General features: G+C 39.3%; 2 protein-coding genes across 3 annotated transcripts; one reads left to right on the top strand and one right to left on the bottom strand.

The window, feature by feature from the left end:
• Positions 1-24: 24 nt before the first annotated feature.
• kctd10 (potassium channel tetramerization domain containing 10) lies at positions 25-6542 on the bottom strand. The gene is made up of 7 exons (XM_074638050.1): positions 6432-6542; positions 3419-3632; positions 3145-3314; positions 2377-2463; positions 2225-2277; positions 1899-2094; positions 25-1775 (listed from the first exon to the last, which is right to left on the bottom strand). The coding sequence occupies exons 1-7, from the start codon at positions 6432-6434 to the stop codon at positions 1557-1559; spliced, it is 942 nt and encodes a 313-aa protein (XP_074494151.1). The 5' UTR covers positions 6435-6542; the 3' UTR covers positions 25-1556.
• Positions 6543-7937: 1395 nt separating this feature from the next.
• On the top strand, positions 7938-19034 carry ube3b (ubiquitin protein ligase E3B). Of its 2 annotated transcripts, none has more exons than XM_074638056.1 (27): positions 7938-8319; positions 9895-10063; positions 10182-10299; positions 10493-10552; positions 10648-10752; positions 10843-10939; positions 11046-11131; positions 11273-11355; positions 11457-11562; positions 11664-11784; positions 11892-12069; positions 12756-12922; positions 13061-13228; positions 13316-13487; positions 13568-13686; positions 13778-13892; positions 14000-14099; positions 14181-14300; positions 14393-14569; positions 14675-14785; positions 14877-15014; positions 15103-15168; positions 15251-15309; positions 15450-15632; positions 15863-15974; positions 16611-16703; positions 16799-19034. In XM_074638056.1, the coding sequence occupies exons 2-27, from the start codon at positions 9903-9905 to the stop codon at positions 16988-16990; spliced, it is 3207 nt and encodes a 1068-aa protein (XP_074494157.1). In that variant the 5' UTR covers positions 7938-8319; positions 9895-9902; the 3' UTR covers positions 16991-19034. The 2 variants fall into 2 exon arrangements, with proteins under 2 accessions (XP_074494157.1, XP_074494156.1); XM_074638055.1 differs by having other exon boundaries at positions 7939-8365.
• Positions 19035-19131: the final 97 nt, after the last annotated feature.

Below are 19131 nucleotides of genomic sequence, written 5' to 3'. Positions count from 1 at the left end.
ATTAAAAACAAAAGAACTAAAGAATGTTTGTAGAAATTTATTTGTGATAAAGTATGTATAAATATAAAACATACATATATGTTCACTTCTGTACAACAGACCTACAAGTACTGTTTGATTGTTAGACATATTTCAATTAAAACCTATCGAGTGCAAACGGTACATTCTCTGACGAATGTGGCGATGAAGGACAGGTCTAATTTCTCTCCCTGTTAGAAGCGTGTAGACAGGATTCCCTTCCTGCCAGGGAGATCTCCGGTTACGGTCATTCACTTCAACCTCAGCATCCATCATTCAATCACCCCGGTACATTTAACACCTCAGGTCACAGCTCGAGTTCCCTCCACTGAAAATAATAATGATCATTTAGTGGAGTGAAGGGAAAATGCATAAATGTTAAAACTAAATATGGCAGAAGCACTACAGTGAAATGCTCCACCCACCTGTGATATCTTAACTGTATCAAAAATTAATAAAATTCAAAATTGCTTTAATTGCTATTATGCAGGCTACAAAATAGCCTTGGTAACATCTTCTAAGAGTAAAATAGTGCCACCATGTGGTCCCATTGTGTACAACACCTGGTTAATCCACTGGTGATCTTACAGTGGACCCGTCAGAAGGAGAAGCGAACATTATGTACATTAATCTTCAGCTGCTTACATGATATCATTCTTGTTCTCCTGGATGTAATGTAGTTAGGACCTCAAATAACAGATTATACCGACAATACTCTATTCTTTCTTTTCACCATAGACTGTATATAAAGATGGACGACATGGCAGCTCCCCAAAAGTGAAGCCAAAACATCTCGATCGCCCCCTGGTGGCTGGCTGTCATAAAGCCCGCCTCCTCCATGTTAGCGGATGGGACTTGAGCCAAACTAAAAAGTAAAAGTACACGTTAAAATAATTTTTCCCAAAGATGTTTTCTGTCATTTTAGGTAGCTCTTATCTCGCTGATGTATGTTTAAGTGTTCATTGTTCTGATAAGTTTGGTTTTAATTGGTTATTTGATGCTATAAAAAGGGGCTGAGACATCATGATTGGCAGCTGTGATTCTCTCTCGCTAACAAGCTGAGGCCGTGCTCCAAATGACGTCAAAATCTCAAGATATCAGCTCCCGTATCTGGGATATTTTGGCTTCACTTCTGTACAGTGGGAGGAAGTGGAGACGTGTCGTCCATCTTTCTAAACAGTCTATGGTTTTCACACACTCAGGTAAAACTGCAGTCACCTGCAGTGCTGAATGCAAACACTCGTGTCTATGGGCTCCTGCACACTAGCAGAAAACAGTGATAGAAGTTATCGTGACCAACAAACAGAGAACAAAACACTACTTCCTGTCATACCACATAATGAAGACGACAACACAAACAAACACAAAATCACTTCACCACTACAAACTGTATGACACGCATCTCATAGTAGTCTCCTGGAGAAAAAGCTGGTAAAGTGAGAAGTGAGACAGAGAGGCGTTGGGTGATGTAAGGCACAAGCGTGGTGCAAAGACTGTCCAGGGTCAGAGACACAGGCTGACGGGTCGAAGGAGAAAGGTCACTGGTGGTGGTGTGTGCGGTCATCGGGTCGTTTGATGTGAATCCTACGAACTCGCTCAATTCGGTCTCGCTCCTCGTCCTCATCCAGATGGTGAGATCGTCCTGCAGCGCCCCCTGTGGCCTCCAGCAGGGCATTGTCTGGACCCCTCCCATCGTGGGACTCGTACAGGAGGATGTTAAGGGTCTCCTCATAGATTCGGGCCTCAGGGAACTCCACCTAGCAGTGAAGTAGAGTGTTACACAAGAGATTAGAGAGATATTTAAACAACATACTGTAGCTCTATGCTTACAAAAGAGCAAAGAACTCTTCAGAGTGGGAATATTACAAATACAAATTTACCTTTGTCTGCTTCTTTTCTGTGGCATAAACAATGGAGGTGCAGCACACTTCAGCAATCTTGCGCCCCTGGCCATAAAATGACCAACAACAGATCTCATCGCCAATCACGTCTTTGATGAAGAGAACCCGACCGTTGAACCGCAATGACAGCTTGTCAAACAGCTCAATATTTTTCAGCATGTTGTCATCAGAATTGCTGGAGGGGGGAAAAAGCATTACAGGATTATTGATTGTCATTGATTAAGACAACTTCCATTATTTCACCACATTGTGTTTCTTCTTTAATTAGACACGCTAGCTCCTGATATCAGTAGAAGAGGACTCACCTGGTATATGAATATTTGTTGTTGCTTCGGTTATACAGCAGTTTGACAGTAGGCTGTGAAGACACAGAAGAAAAATCTAAATGACAATCTCTCCTGACAATGGACATTAGAAATTCAGTACATTATGTAAACAAAAAAAACACATATCTTACCTTATTCGAGGTTGCAATAAGCTTCTGCTCTTCCTTAGATGAGGTCATCAGAGGCACTTTACAAAGGGGTTCATATGTTTCTTTGTTCTGGAAGAAAAACATGGCTTATTTTTTATTTTTTTTCTATCAAAAAAGGTCCACCTGCAAAACTGGAACATTCAGTATATAATAAGAGGAACGATGCCACCTGGTGGAACAGAGTAGCAAAGAGGATGAAGAACATGAAACCCAACAATAACTAGGACTTGTTGTTCTTTTGATTTTTCCAAGCAGATTACTTTCAAATTATTTTCATACAGATTTTACGTCCCTCATAGTAGTTGAAAACAAAACAAAAGTATTAGATATGTATTTTTGTACATTTGATTTTCTTACCCATTGATACATTTAAAATATTCAAAATAAGATAAATTGGATTTTTTGAATGTTTTAAAGAAAACAAATGGACACAAAACTCAAATAATGAGACCTATCTATTATGAATAGTGGGAGAAACAGTACGGTTAAAAAAATTTAACTAGACAAAATTGGTCTGATATAAAGTGCAGTTCGCTGAAATTAAACATTTAAACTTAATTTTTCATCAAAACTTAATTGAAACTCTAATTTTTAAGTGAAATGCTAAGGAATTTCAGAAATGATTCCAAAGAAATATGATTTAGTAATTATTCTGTGGAGTTAATTTAAGAAAAATTCGGATGATATGATGATAGATGACGTATTAATATATTGCCCTGCCTAACTGACAGCCCTCTGTGGTGATGGTACCTGTAAGGCAGCTGTGCATTCATCAGCTAGGCCTTGGACGAGGTAATACTTGGCCTCAGCTAGCAGTTCCTCGGTTTCCCGTCGGCTGTCTGGGAGTGGCACCGCCCCGTCTCTAAGGTAGTTAAGGATTGTTCCAAAATGTTTCCCACAGCGGTCAATCAAGATCCAACCTATGGATATGAAATGGTGAAACATTAGTTAGTAATAGATCATGGCTAGCGCAGGGCTGACATAAGCCCTGCATATAATTTAAACATTTTCACCAAGAGCTCACCTTCACTGTCTGTGAGGACCTCCATCCTGCCACTGAACATGGCTTTGAGCATCGTGTCCTGTTTGGTTAGTGTCTGCATTGTAGTGTAGTACAGTGCCCCACCCACATTTAACTTCACATATTTAGAGCTAGGGCTGGAGCCCTTGAAGGATGTAGTCCGGGTCGTAGCTGCCGGCACTGCCGAGCTCACCACACTCTCTCCTGACATCTCTTCCTGGGACAGAAGAACGTAAAACAGAGTACAAATGGATCAGGCCTGGCATGTCACTGGATTATTTAAATTTAAGGCACTGAGTGGAAACAGATTATTAACACACATGTCCATGTTAATGTTGGTAGATCTTTTTTAAGGGTGTTATTCTATACTATTTTTTTATATCATTGTTTTTTTTTTTTTACCAAAGCCAGCAATGTGTTTCTGACTTCCCTAACCCATCTGTGGCACTCAGCTCAAAGCCCATTTGATGTTACTAAACATGTAATTATTTTAAATCAGGCCACTAGTATCGAGTTTCATTTTAAATATTAGTATTTATGGCAGCCGGACAGTGTATATGTGAGATTGACTCAGAATAAATGTATCCATGTTAATTGTGATGAAGGAACATGTTACATCTCATTTATAAGCGTTTAGACAACAGTAGAGGTTTATGGATCAGAGGAATAAGTTATATCAGGCTTTTGCTACGCAGTTAGTAAGAAGACATTTATTGTTGGTATTATGAGATCTGTTGACATTAAGAAAAAAGTATATATACTATAACACCATTCAAATCTTTTTTAATTTGCAAAAAGACTCATGTATTTTTTTCTGACCCTGGACTCAGAGAGCTGTACTGTTAAGATACTAAATAAAAGCCATAAAGTCATAAAGGCTGGGATAATTATCTTATTAATATAATCTGTTTTCTGCCAATATGTTATACATATATTATACATAATATTATATATATTGATTTTAAGATTTTATTATTAACTGTTAAAGCTCTGCATGGTTTGGCACCAAGCTACATCACTGAGCTCCTTACACCCTATGTGCCATCGCGTAACCTGATGTCCTCTGACTTGGCTCTACTGGTTGTACCCAGGTGTAGGCTGGTGACTAAGGGTGACAGGGCCTTTGCCATCAATGCCCCTAGACTGTGGAACAGCCTACCTCAGCACCTCAGGTTATCTAGCTCTACTACCAATTTTAAATCTCTTCTAAAAACCCATTTCTATAAAAAGGCTGTTTAACTCCGTAAGGCAACAGCTTGGTGCACCTTTTCCCCACACCTTATATTGTCTTCTTTTGGCTTATGTGTAGTAACTTATTGTTTTGATACCACTGGTTACGGGTTTTAGTTTTCTCATTATTTGCTCTTTATGTTTTCTTCTTTTATTGTTGTTTTTATTTTGTCTGTATTTCATTGTATCTGTGCAAGCACTTTGAAACTGTGTTTAGAAAGGTGCTATACAAATAAAGATTATTATTATTATAGGAAAAATGTTTTTCTTCATAGAATGTATGTCCTGGGGTCTTTCATACTCTTAACACAGTTTGAGGAGTAGTGTATCTTTTAGTTAGTTCGTATTTATGTTCAGGCAGCCATAATAAAGCTAAGGAATAGCTGGAAAAAGTTCCTTGTGATGAAGGAACATGTTACATCTCATTTATAAGTATTTAGACAACAGTAGAGGTTTATGGCTCAGAGAAATAAGCTATATCAGGCTTTTGCTACGCAGTTAGTAAGAAGAAATTTATTGTTGATATTATGAGATTTGTTGACATTAAGAAAAAAGTATATATACTATAACACCATTCAAATCTTTTTTTAATTTGCAAAAAGACTCATGTATTTTTTTTCTGACCCTGGACTCTGATACTTCAGAGCTTTAGCAATACAGTTAAATTGTTACTAAATAAAAGCCATAAAGTCACAATTATCTTATTAATATAATGGGTTTTCTGCCACTATGTTACATTAAAATATGTTTTTCTTCATAGAATTATTGCCATGCATTTACAATATGTCAATGGGAAACTAAAGAACTGTAGCTTTATGTCCTGGGGTCTTTCATACTCTTAACACAGTTTGAGGAGAAGTGTATCTTTTAGTTAGTTCGTATTTATGTTCAGGCAGCCATAATAAAGCTAAGGAATAGCTGGAAAAAGTTCCTTGTGATGAAGGAACATGTTACAACTCATTTATAAGTATTTAGACAACAGTAGAGGTTTATGGCTCAGAGGAACAAGCTATATCAGGTAAGTTAGTAAGAAGAAATGTATTGGTATTATGAGATTTGTTGACATTAAGAATAAAGTATATATACTATATCACTATTCTAATCTTTTTTTAATTTGCAAAAAGACTCATGTATTTTTTTTCTGACCCTGGACTCTGACACTTCAGAGCTTTAGCAATACTAAATACTAAATAAAAGCCATAAAGTCATAAAGGCTGGGACAATTATTGTATTAATATAATCTGTTTTCTGCCAATATATTATATGAAAATATGTTTTTCTTCATAGAATTATCGTCAATGGGAAACAAAAGAACTGTAGCTATATGTCCTGGGGTCTTTCATACTCTAAATACAGTTACAGATACAGTTACAGATACAGATACAGATACAGGAGAAATGTATATTTTCCTTAGTATTTATGTTCAGGCATGATAAAGCTAAGAAAAGCTGGAAAAGTGCAGACAACTCAAAGTCAGCACTACAGACTTTTACTATCCTTTTTCTAAACGCAAATAAGTGTTATTACGTTTGTACGACGTCTTTTTTCCCCTGTGTAGAGCAAAACACTAAACCTCATCCCTCAATCAGCAGCTAGTAATTTGATTTTAGCCAGTTAGCTCAAATGAGCTAGCTAGCTCGTTAGCATTAACTAAAGTTACCTTTATTATCAAACATCTGGCCAAAAGATACACATATTATGATGCAGACTACTAAAACATCTTCCTCTACATAACGGTAGACGTGTGTTTGTGATAGTTGTTTGATAAAAACAGGAGTATATTTACCATAGAAGCCGCAGCAGACTTTATAATTGTAGCTTTGCTAACGTCAGTCAGCTAACACCCACTTCCTTCCGGTCCAGCGCTGCGCACTTATAAAGATGACGTCAACGCTGCTCTGCTCTGCTCCGTTTAAAGGGACAGATAATAACACTGTTGTTGTTCAACTTTACAGAGTTAGAGGTGAGGGAAACTGAGACATATGGTGTTTTATTGAAGAAAATTAATTTACAAACATTAAGGCATTGTAAGGCAAGGCAGCTTTATTTGTATAGCACATTTCAGCAACAGGGCAATTCAAAGTGCTTTACATATGAAGAACATTAAGACATAATTAAAACAGTTATAAAAACATAAAAACATTAAAGATTAGAAAATAAAAACAAGCTAAAAATAAAAGATAGGATAGAGGCTAAAATAGATTATAACACACAAGATTAAAAGGCAGCTTTATTTGTATAGTACATTTCAGTAACAGGGCAATTCAAAGTGCTTTACATAAACATTCAAGAACATTGCGACAAAGTGCAAATGAACATAAAGACATAATTAAAACAGTTATAAAAACATAAAAACATCTATTTAAATTCAGTTATTTATTTATTTTATTTACTTTATTTTATTTTAATTCTTTGGATTGTTTAAGTATGTGTCCTTCCCTTTTCTCTGAATTCAACTGAAATTACCCAAAATGTTACCCAAAATATACACCAAAACTGGAGACAAAGGTTGTTTTTCAATTTAACTAGCAAAACAAAGCATTTTACAGCACTGTTACCATAAGTATTTATTATAAAAGTTGACTCCATTTTTGCTGTGCCTCCTAAAAGGTTTCTCAAGCACATTTACAGGAGAAAGGAGGCCAAAGGAAGATCATATTTTTGAAGCCTTGGGGAATACAGATGAGCTGGCATCAGCTATAAGGCAACATTTCTACTTTTCACCTCTCTGTTTACTTTGAAACTTGTTCCATAATCTGCCTCACCTGAAGTGACCTTGTTGAATTGTACATTACAGCTTGGCCAGAGAATTTTGCCTCGATAAAAGGTCACACGTTCACATATCAGCTGGACAAGGTTTGATTTTCATGTTGTGTTTATTAACTTCCTTCATTGCAGACATTGAACATCAGCCAGATATAAGATTTTTGACAGCATTTTTTCTTTTTTTCTTTGTAGATACAGTGCATTTTACAAGAATTTTGAATTGTAAATTATAGCTTGGCCAGATAATTTTGCCTCGACAAAGGAAAAAATAAATAAAATAAAAATAAATAAATAAAAATAAAAAATTACATTAGCCTGCACACTTCCGCTGTTGAAGGTGTCACCGTGATAACAGTCCCCCCCTCCGCCACCCACCCAAACGCACTGCACGAAAGCTTTTATCCACCAGCAAGAAAAAAAACTGTTGTTGTTACAACACGAACAAAGATAGTTTGCCACACCTTAGCCCTCCTATCTATAAATAAATACTCTCATATAACGATTTTTATACATTATACACAAGCACTACCCGGACGCATTTTAGTGCGACACGGGGGATTAATGGCTGCAGTCAACGTACGGATCTCCTCTCTCATTGTTTACATTTGGAACCGATATGTCCACCGTGTTCTTCAGCTTGTCATTAATACAGGATCAAACCTAACCCTTCAGTCATGATAAATACCGCTAGATGAATGTGAAAAGAGTGTCAGTGAGGGAGGATCAGGTCGATCAGCGGTGAACTAGCCCTGTGAGCTAGCTGTAACTATCACAGCTCCATCTTCTCTGTGTCGCCCTGTTGGCTCCAGAGATGGCAAGTTAAGTCTTCCACCTTTACGTTTGGCTTTTCCTCCCGCTCGGATCTCTCGAGGACAACCAAATGCCTGAGGAGGTATAGCTAGAGCCAGGTGAGCCTAAAGGCCAGACAATATCTTCTTTTGATGAATAACACAGGTAAGTTCACTCAATAACTATGTGTCTGTTGTTGGGATGCTGTATTATCACAGTCACTCATAAAGCCACTGTCAACAAATCAAGAATCATTTCACAGGTACAAACGTGTGAAATACTTTTTGCTGGGAAGCTCCATTAAAAATAATAAGTTATATTACATTTACATTACAATTATAAAAGGAAATACTTTGTACAAGGACATATTAAGAACATATACAGTATATATAGTATAAGATATATTTTTGTGTGAGAAGGTGTATGAATTATATATTTAAAAGTCTGATGGCCTGGTGGAAAAAACTGTTTCTCAGTCTGCTGGTGAGAGTCAATCCAAGCATGTGGATGATTAGTGTGTATTCAAACTTTATTTCAGACACACAGGAGGGTCCATAGCAATAAAAGAAAAGAAAAAGAAACATACAAGATAAGACCACAGCAGTTCATCATTCAATTCATATGTATAGGCTATCTCGCCAGTGTTTTCAAGTTTCAAGTTTATTTGTCATATGCATTTAATAGTACAGTATACAGTGAAATGCATTTTACCCTGGCTCTCTCTCAGCCCTTAAAATATATAAATATTATAGTTGATAAATACTACAATAAATAAGACAATAGCTCAGAATAAAATTATTAAAAAAAACTAAAACATCCATAAAACAATCCACAGCTCTGCATACATTTAGTGCTACTGTTCAGTAGTCTGACCGTCTGAGGGTGAAAACTGTCTCTGAAGCGAGAGCTCCAAGCTCTGATGCTCTGTAGGCGCTTCCATGAAGGGAGATAAGAGAGTATATATGCTGGATGACTTGTGTCCTGCATGATACAAAGTGCTTTCTTCTTGCTGTGAGTGGTGAAAATGTCTGTGGTAACGGTGATCCAATAATTTTAGATGCTGTTTTCACTGTCCTCATCAGGAGTTTGTGGTCATATGATGTAATGTTGCCAAACCATACCAGTATGCATCCAGTTAAGATGCTTTCTATTGTGGACCGGTAGAAGTTGATGAAGGTTTTTGTGGACATACCATGTTTCTTTAAACACCTCAAGAGCCTGGAGCAGTGCAGCTCTTCCTCGGGCTGGTTAAAGCCTCTATGATGCTGTTCTCTGGCTCATCCAAACGACAAATACAATTATACATTAAATGTCTTAAAAGTGCCTCACATGTAGGAATACCAGAGGACACAAACAGTTGACTGGCACTATGCCATCTGGGAACCCGAAGCAACAACCTCATTGCATCATTGTAAGGCACTATGAGCTTTCACAAACTATTTTTCTTGTAGCCAAACCAAAGATGAGCTGTGCACAAAGGCATGCAGAAAGCTCTAAATAATGAACATTTTACATTTACAGAACACATACTGAACTTACGAAGCAACATATTTGCCTGAGCATATAGTTTACAGCACTGTCGATAGATATCTCTGTCATCATTCCAGTCATCAATGAGAAAATGGCCAAGGTATTTTATTTCCTTGCATGTCGTGAGAGGAATATCGTATAGTAAGTGGGTTCTTCTTTTCCAGGGTGCACAATGTTTAGTGTAACTCAAAGCTCCAAGTCCGAGTTCCTGGACAAAGCCAGGCAGGCCAGGGAGGAAAGGAAAGGACACAAGGACAAGGAGAAATCAGCAATCCTCATCCAAGCCCTGGTCAGGAGATTCCTCTGTCGCTGCAGGATCCAGAAGCAAATACGGTAGTCTCTTAATCTTAAATGTTTGCTATGAACATCATTAGTAAAATAATACATATTTGGTTTCATCATGTTCATGTAATCGTTGGCTTTGTATATTTTCTGTTTGTTGTCTCATCAGGAAAGAGGTTGATGACTATTTTCAAGCTGCTGAAACGGGGACATCAAAAAGAAATGCACTTTCAATTTTCAAAATTGCTAGGAAATTACTATTCGTATATCGCCAAGAGGATAAGATGGTGAGTTTCACACCTACAGTTTAGGTCAATACGTTAATAACAATCATTAGTACACTGTCATAATAATGTTGTTACATGTTAATGCTTACCTTTGTGGACACTATTGAGAGACTGTTGTAAACATAACAATTGTAGTTTATACACTTGTCTTCAGCTGTGTGACTCAAACGACTGTATTTTGTACATTCCTCAGAGGTTTGAGAAGCTCTGCCGTGCAATTCTTGCCAGCATGGAGGTTGAAAATGAACCTAAAGTGAGTGTGCATATGCTGCCTCATACCATCAATATACCAAACATTCTTTAAATGGGATTTTTGTCTCAGTGACTGTTCTCACATTCGTCCCCCAGGTCTGGTATGTTTCCTTGGCTCTTTCCAAAGACCTCACCATTCCTTGGCTCAGACAGATCAAAGAAGTGCTTTGGGTCTGCTGTCAACTACTGAAACATTTAAAGGTTAGTCTTGATTCGATGCTGGAAAATGTGTTTTGATATTCATTTTATGACTTTAATTGTGCATATCGGTGTCTGTTTTGTCATACGCAGCCTGACATACTTCAGGACAATAAATTGGTAACGCTGTACCTCACCATGCTGGTGACCTTCACCGACACGTCAAACTGGCGGATAGTCCGAGGGAAGGGTGAGTCTTGAGTCACGCTGATGTTGTTGCTATAAACATATCTTTTGTTATTGCAGGACATGCTTTCTGCAGAGAAAAATGTAATAGATTCCGCTCATTATTATAGGAGAAGCTCTCAGACCCGCTTTGATGAGGATTTGTGAAAATATCATGGGCCATCTCAATCAAAAGGGATTCTACTCAATACTACAGGTTCAGTATTACAGCTCATACTTTTTCAGTTTTATCAAAAGAGTCAATTAAGTCCTGTGACACCTTTTTTTTCTTCTTCAGTGCCAGCTGTCAATTTAATAAAAATGCACATTGTATGTCATCTTCACTTCTCTTGTTTAGATCTTGCTGACCAATGGCTTGGCTCGGTCTAAACCGTCTCTCTCCAAAGGCACTCTAACAGCCATCTTCTCTTTGTCGTTAAGGTGAGCTGGGAGCTGGTAATAATTTGGTTATATCCAGTAGCTTTGTGTTTTTGTCATTTTATTTACAGTCTGTCCTTTTAACAAAATGTGATATTTTCCAGGCCAGTCATTGCTGCTCACTTCTCCGACAACCTGCTAAGATCATTCCTCCTTCACATCATGTCAGTTCCAGCCGTCGTATCCCACCTCAGTGTGCTTACTCCGGAGGTAAAAGCCTCGTCACATGTTGTTGTTGCATAGTGGTACTGTGTATAATAATTTGAACTATTATTAGAGAGTAGGTTATAACATCTGCTCTGTCTCGACAGTGTATGGCGTCCGTCCAGACGCATGATCTGCTGCGGAAGTTCATTCTGTTTCTCAGCCGGGAAGAACAGTGTTTGGACATCTGTGTGTGTCTGGAGGGGAGCCACACACTCTGCTTACTTGGTATAGCATTTTGAATAAATATGTGCTAGCTGTGCACAGAGAATCATTGTGTGTCCTGTGGACTGTTAATTGTACTGTTGTGACTGCATCTGTCTCATGTTTAATAGGCAACCTGATTCACTTGGGCTACCTTAACGAGAAAGTCCTTGAAGAGGAGAACAACCATTTTGTGAAGGACCTGACTGACATGCTGTCGTACTGCCAGAGATATGTATCCCAAAAGAAGTCCAACCTCACCCACTGGCACCCTGTCCTGGGCTGGTTCTCCCAAACTGTAGACTACGGGTCAGTGAAATATGTTATATTTGCTTGAATTAATCCAACAACTTAATATTCACCAGAAAACTGCATAGAAAAGAGACCTGAAATATGCAAACAGAGGAAAGGTTTGAGGTCCTTTAAAAGCAAACATTAACATTTTCATTTCTAAGGGTGCTTTCACAAGCCAACAGCATCAAAGTCTGTGATTCCCTTGTGGCACCTCTTGAGATGAAAAAGATAAATTCACTCCTTCGTAAATGCCCCTCAGCTAATTCTTTTTTTTATGTGGTACGCTTTGATTTGTGCACTGTGAAACCAAACCAGACTAAATAGAAATCAAACCAAAAATATCAATTTAACTCTGATTTTGACTAACCAAGCGTACTATGGCTTGTGAAAGCGCACTTAGATAGCACAAAAAACAATAGTGCTCTAACAAAGAACATGCAGAGATGTCATGATAGATTTACTCAGGCTGCCTGGTCTCTCCTGAGGAAGAGCTTTAGCTTGAAATTTGTTGTTTATGTAGATTCATGCATATTAAGCCATCATGTGTTGTACGTCTTTAAAGCATAATTATTTGTGTGCTTTCTGCAAATAACAGATTGACTTGTATTGATGCTCACTTTTCCTTTGTTAAAAACAGAATGCTAGATATGTACACTTGACTTTGTCTCCCCTGTGCCTCCTCTGCCTCTTGTTCTCTGTAGTCTGAACGAGTCGATGCCGCTGGTCACTAAACAGCTTCAGTACCTGTGGGGTGTTAATGTCATTCGGACGCTCTTCAGTGACGTCCTCTCCAAAAAGCTGGAGAGTCAGGAGCCCACTCCCCCACCCCCGCAACCGAGCACGTCACAAAACAATCTGCCAGTTAAAAGTGAGTCATAAACCCAAACCCATTCTTATATTGTATTCTAACAATTTCAGCACAGTCTGTTGAGTTTGAAGAAGAGGTTTTTACGAGGTCACTGAAGGTTCTTTGCATCCCCGGTGTGTTGTGTCTGTGTTTTGACAGACCTCTTCAAGCGAGCGTTTCAGAAATCGGCCTCTGTGCGGAACATCCTGAAACCAGTCGGAGGGAAGCGAGTCGACTCGGCTGAAGTTCAGAAGGTGTGCAGCATCTGTGTGCTCTACCAGACGGCTCTGTCAACACTAACGCAAATACGACTCCAGATACTCACCGGTCAGTACCACAATCTTACAGTTTTTTTATGTCAAATAAACATACCGTATTTTGTAAAAACAGTCTGTCACTGTGCATTCTCTGCAGGTCTAACATATCTTGATGACCTTTTGCCCAAACTGTGGGCCTTCATCTGTGAGCTCGGTCCTCAGGGAGGCCTCAAACTCTTCATGGAGTGTCTGAACAATGACACTGAAGAGTCCAAGCAGCTCCTGGCTATGCTCATGCTCTTCTGCGACTGCTCACGGCACCTCATCACGTAATGACTTTTACTGTGTTGTGTATAAAATGCCCCACGTAGCAACAACATTTTTATGACACGCTGTTAATGTGTTACAGAATCCTGGATGACATTGAAGTCTATGAAGAACAAACATCTTTCAAGATCGAGGAACTCCTCACCATCTCTTCATTTCTGAACACGTTTGTGTACAAGATGGTTTGGGATGGCATCTTAGGTGAGTGTGTGACCTCACTGAATCTTGACAGTTATGATAATGATAGAAAAGATCTATTTTGTTACTGAAAAAGCTGTTGTATATTTAATAGAAAATGCAAAGGGAGAGAAACTGGAGTTGTTCCACAGTGTTCATGGCTGGTTGATGGTGCTTTATGAGCGGGACTGCAGGCGGCGATTCACCCCCGATGACCACTGGCTACGCAAGTAAATACAAACACTGAAAAGCTGTTAATATCCTATACACCTTCTGTTGCTGCTTTGTGATCACATTTAAAAGCTCACCTTTACCTCTTTTGTGGTGTTGTGTTCAGGGACCTGAAGCCCAGCCTGTTGTTCCAAGAGCTGGAGAAAGGCAAGAGAAGAGCCCAGCTTTTACTGCAGTACATCCCACATGTCATTCCTCATAAAAACGTGAGTGGAAAGGATCCTTTCTTTTACGGCAGAGTGTCGTTTTCATTTTTAGTCGTATATTTACCTTCCTTCTCATTTCAGAGGGTGCTGCTGTTCAGGAACATCGTCACGAAGGAAAAAGAAAGTTTAGGATTGGTAGAAACAAGCTCTGCTTCACCACACGTCACCCATATTACCATTCGACGCTCACGGATGTTAGAGGTATGCAGTCAACAGATCAGATTTTTTGAAGAAGAGCAAACATGTCGGTGTCAGTTTTTCCATTATAACACTTACTATTTCCCCTTTCTAAGGATGGGTATGACCAGCTCCGCAGATTACCGCCAAATTCCATAAAAGGCGTCATTCGGGTGAAGTTTGTCAACGACCTTGGAGTAGACGAGGCTGGTATCGATCAGGACGGTGTGTTCAAAGAGTTTCTAGAGGAGATCATTAAGAAAGTGTTCAATCCTGCTCTCAACCTGTTCAAGGTAAATCAGGCAATTAGAAAGCCCCCTTTTTTTTTTAATCATCACACTTTCTGCTGCTGACTTTGATTTTACTGTTTTGTATGATGTGATATTTATTTTCCACAGACTACAAGCGGAAATGAGAGGCTGTATCCTTCACCCACATCTTACATCCATGAGAACCATTTGCAGCTGTTTGAGTTTGTGGGGAAGATGCTCGGGAAAGCCATATATGAGGTATATTTGCTGATTGATTTGTTGATCTCACTCTGAACACTGCGTTTGGTAATCTTGGGTGAATGTGTGACTGTGACTTCTGTTTGTTCAGGGCATCGTTGTGGACGTCCCTTTTGCCTCCTTCTTCCTCAGTCAAGTCTTGGGTCACCACCACACCACTTTCTACAGCTCCATCGATGAGCTGCCCTCGCTGGACTCTGAGTTTTACAAGAACCTCACGTCCATCAAGGTCGGCTAGAATTACACTTGAACAATTTTGTTTTTCACTGATTTCTCACATTTTTGTCTCACATTTTTCATTTTAATTGTTTTTGCAGCGCTATGACGGAGATGTAGGGGATCTGGGACTGTCGCTATCCTATGATGAGGATGTTATGGGGCAGGTAAGAACAGGAAATGTGGAAGATATGATACCAAATACATGAAATTCAAAAGTGAAAAGCCACTTTGTATCTTCGCTTACAGCTCGTCTGTCATGAGTTGATACCTGGGGGGAAAACCATGCCAGTCACCAACGAAAACAAGTATGCAAATTCATATTCAATCAAATAAAATAGGATACTGACCCATTTTAAATTTAAAATGTTTTGTCCTTTTTCTGATTGTTGTGAACTCAATAGAAATCACTGTCTAACTCTGACCTAAACTCTACCATTTCCTGCAGGATCAGCTACATCCACCTCATGGCCCACTTTCGGATGCACACGCAGATTAAGGAGCAAACGGCAGGTTTCATTCGGGGCTTCCGCAGCATCATTAACTCTGAGTGGCTGCACATGTTTTCCACGCCTGAGGTTCAGCGCCTTGTCTCAGGAGACAATGCTGAGATTGATCTGGATGACCTCAAGTATGTGACATTTCAGACATCTTTAATGAGCAGACTTAATTCTTCTTCTTTACAGTTGTACTCATTGTAATGGATGTTTCCTCAATAAATGTGCCCCAAATCTAGCAGGCTTTTTTTCTGTTAATTCAGTAGTCAAACACTTTGTTAGAGGTGCAACAGACTTTTTACCTCATCTACGCCTCCTGTGCACAGAGATGCTCATCCTTGTCATCTTCTCCTCTCTCTCTCAGGAAACACACGGTCTACTATGGAGGTTTTCACAGCAGCCATCGTGTCATCATCTGGCTATGGGACATCCTGTCCAGTGACTTCACTGCTGAAGAGAGGGCCATGTTCCTTAAAGTAAAGTATTTTTAACTGTCACAGCCAAAAGCTGTTAAATGGCGGGTCCATTACTTTTGAGTTTTTAGCTTCCCAGTGGTGTTCCTTATGTATTCAAATCCAAAAATTCTAATTTTGGTCAAAGTACATTGTAAATGGAGTCTGTTCTGGTCTTGAAGACGGCAATATAATGGCTTCATTCCCCGTCGGAAAGGGCTGTCTGATGGCGAGGTAAAGCGGTGAAAGTATTTTAAATATAGCGTACACTTAACTGATATTGATTTTCTTATGTGGCTAAAATACGTTTCTCTGCTGCTCCTGTCCACAGCTGCTTTACCTCGCCGTCAGACACTCCTTTCTGATGGGGAACTGAATATTGCTCTCTTCAAAGCCACTAGACTCCATTCACGAAAACAGTTTTACAATTTTACCTCACAGAACGCCGGGAGTATACATACTTCAAAAAATCTGTTATTTCCAAATTCAGCACATCCAATGTTGACTCAGCCAGTGCTAGCGTTCACATTTTTCATAATCTTATTGATTAGCTTGCTTTGGTAACCTACATTACTACAGAACGCATATGGACCAGCCCTTTAATTTCACCACCCAAGTGGTTTATCATTGTCTCATTTATTCTTGTGTGTGGTTTCACAGTTTGTTACCAGCTGCTCTAGGCCGCCTCTTCTAGGTTTTGCCTACCTCAAACCACCTTTCTCCATCCGTTGTGTGGAAGTTTCAGATGATCAGGTAAGAGTAAAAAAAAGGAGTAGATTGATGCAGCTTAAAAGTTGTTACACATACATGTGTTATGTTTGTACTAACAGAGCATTTCCTGCATCTAGGACACCGGAGACACCCTTGGCAGTGTTCTTAGGGGCTTTTTCACAATCCGCAAGAAGGAGCCCGGTGGTCGACTCCCCACTTCATCAACATGCTTCAACCTGCTCAAGTTGCCCAATTACAGCAAGAAGAGCATCCTGCGCGACAAGCTGCGCTACGCTATCAGTATGAACACAGGCTTTGAGCTCTCCTAACTCCATTGCATCAGGACAATCGTCACAGGAGGGTTGTGTTGAGCAGCCTGAGCTGAAGGCTCGGCATACCCGGACTGGAGGCTGTCAAGTCAAAGGGGCATCACCTAAAGAAAAGGGGACACATGAAGGACCTACAAACTCTCCTTTTGTCTCTTTTTAAAACTGGATGAGCTCTGCTCTACTTCAGCCCCCTCCCCCCCCTCACATCGAAGGGGATGCTGTCTCTGCAGCACAATCCAATTTTTAGCATCTCCCTTTGCCACTCCCAAAATTCAATATGTGGTGTATTTAACTTGATGAAATACGGATATGCAGTGGCTACATCTCTGTTTCTCAGGCTTAACAGAATCACACTTGGATCTAACACTCCCATTTTAGGCGAACTGGAAAGCAATACAGATGCAATGCAAGCCATTAGACACGTGGTCGACTCCATCGAGTGAAACCAAGCGATGCATTGTTAATATACTTACAAGCTTGGACTCCATTATCCGAGCAACTTTAAGCTGATATTGGACGAGTCTTAAAATGTTTTGCAGAACATAATGCATCTTTTATAAATGGAAGACAAATCAATGTCTTGTGTTTAACCTCCATGAAGGAGGAGTGGCTCACAGTAGTGATCCTGTGTTTATTACATTATTGTCCCATTTCGAGGAAAATCATTTAGACCTCGCTCCATTTCTCCCCACTAAAAGACTCTGCAGTCACCTGAGAGAGACGTTAGGTTTTTATGTTCTCATTTGAACATCTGCCTCAGTTCTGGTGAAGCAGCAGCATTTCTCGACACAAAAAAAAAAATCCAACTGTTGTTTGATTTAGAAAAGATGTCCTTGCTGTAGCATTTTACTTTTGAGTAAAAAAAAGAAACTGGAAATGTTCGGGCTCTGTTTGTATCTGCCCAGTAAAGCAGATACAGATATTCATTGTCACACATCTGTGCTTGACCTCCACTCCCAAAAAATTAAGAGCAAAGTTAATCAATGATGAGTCTTCGTACTTAATACTAGTAAAACTGAAGATTTCTCACCATACCTTTGAATAACGTTGAGTGCCTCATATAATGCCACCCCCCTTTGCTCTCACATGTCTGACTGTAATCCAATTGTAACCAATAACCACGTATATCGGAAACAAGCCATAGAAACTATGGGGGCTATGTACCTGGACTTAATCTCTGCTCCGACTAACAATAGAATTGCAGAAACCCAACCACTACTACCACTGCAGTAACAACAGCAACAACAATAACTGAGGAGGTTTTTACTACAATGCTCTCTGATCTCTGTGGATTTTTTGAGCCATGCGGAAAAAGAATTGGAGGTTTAAAAACCTCTCAACATGATGTCATGGACTGGTTCGTCAACCAAATGTGACTGCTTGATCTTTTGCTCCCTTGGATGGAAATGTTGCCGACAAGGGTGAATGCTACCTTATCAGCCTAAATATTACTTTACACAGGGTTCAATTAGATCATATAGCTGAGGAAGTTACTAGAAAGAGGACTTCTACTTTCAAAGAAAGAAAATAGCAAATCTTTACCATGTTCTTTATTATGCAAAAGAATTGTTTTCTGTCATGAATGAGTATGGATACCACAAACTATAGAACATACTGGTAATTATTGCCATGTTTCTAACTAGTATGGCCATTAACTTCAAACTAAGTGATTATAATTATATATAACACTGGTTATATTGAATTAACCTGCAGCATACTAATGAGATTAAACTATTTTCAGATCTGACAAATCAGTCCGGAGGATCTCGCTCCCGCTCTCCTCCTTTCAATCTGTTCCAGCAAGAAGTGGAAACGCTGCGAATGGATTCACACGACATGCTACACTCAAGTGTGTGTTGGCGTGTGAGAGAGATGAGAGATACCTCACAAGCTTGTCTGTCTGGTGATGAGGTTTCTCATCTGTTTTAAAATGATGTCAAGAGTAGGCTAGACTTTAAGTGTACCAGTGGAATGCTGATGCTGACCTTTGACTATCCGCTCTTTTAGTACAAAAAATATGAATAAAAATGATCCTGGAAATGTTTTCATCCTTCTGAAAGTCTTCATCTCTTCTTAAAGGGGAACACCACCAAAATGAAGAATTATAATATGTTATTTCTATGGCTTAATAAGGTTCAATC

This window comes from Sebastes fasciatus, chromosome 6 (genome assembly GCF_043250625.1).
Source record: "Sebastes fasciatus isolate fSebFas1 chromosome 6, fSebFas1.pri, whole genome shotgun sequence".
Classification (NCBI taxonomy): Eukaryota; Metazoa; Chordata; class Actinopteri; order Perciformes; family Sebastidae; genus Sebastes; species Sebastes fasciatus.
Note: the sequence above shows the minus strand (reverse complement) of the source record. Positions and strands in the feature narration are given on the sequence as shown.

Bases quoted from the DNA above. Each gene is read 5' to 3' on its own strand.
- kctd10 (XM_074638050.1), bottom strand. The intron at 2,095-2,224 runs GTGAGTCCTCTT...TCCCCCCTCCAG, and splicing joins AACAAATATTCATATACCAG to CAATTCTGATGACAACATGC. The intron at 1,776-1,898 runs GTAAATTTGTAT...CTTCACTGCTAG, and splicing joins CAGAAAAGAAGCAGACAAAG to GTGGAGTTCCCTGAGGCCCG.
- ube3b (XM_074638055.1), top strand. The intron at 10,064-10,181 runs GTAGTCTCTTAA...TTGTCTCATCAG, and splicing joins AGGATCCAGAAGCAAATACG to GAAAGAGGTTGATGACTATT. The intron at 10,753-10,842 runs GTTAGTCTTGAT...TGTCATACGCAG, and splicing joins AACTACTGAAACATTTAAAG to CCTGACATACTTCAGGACAA.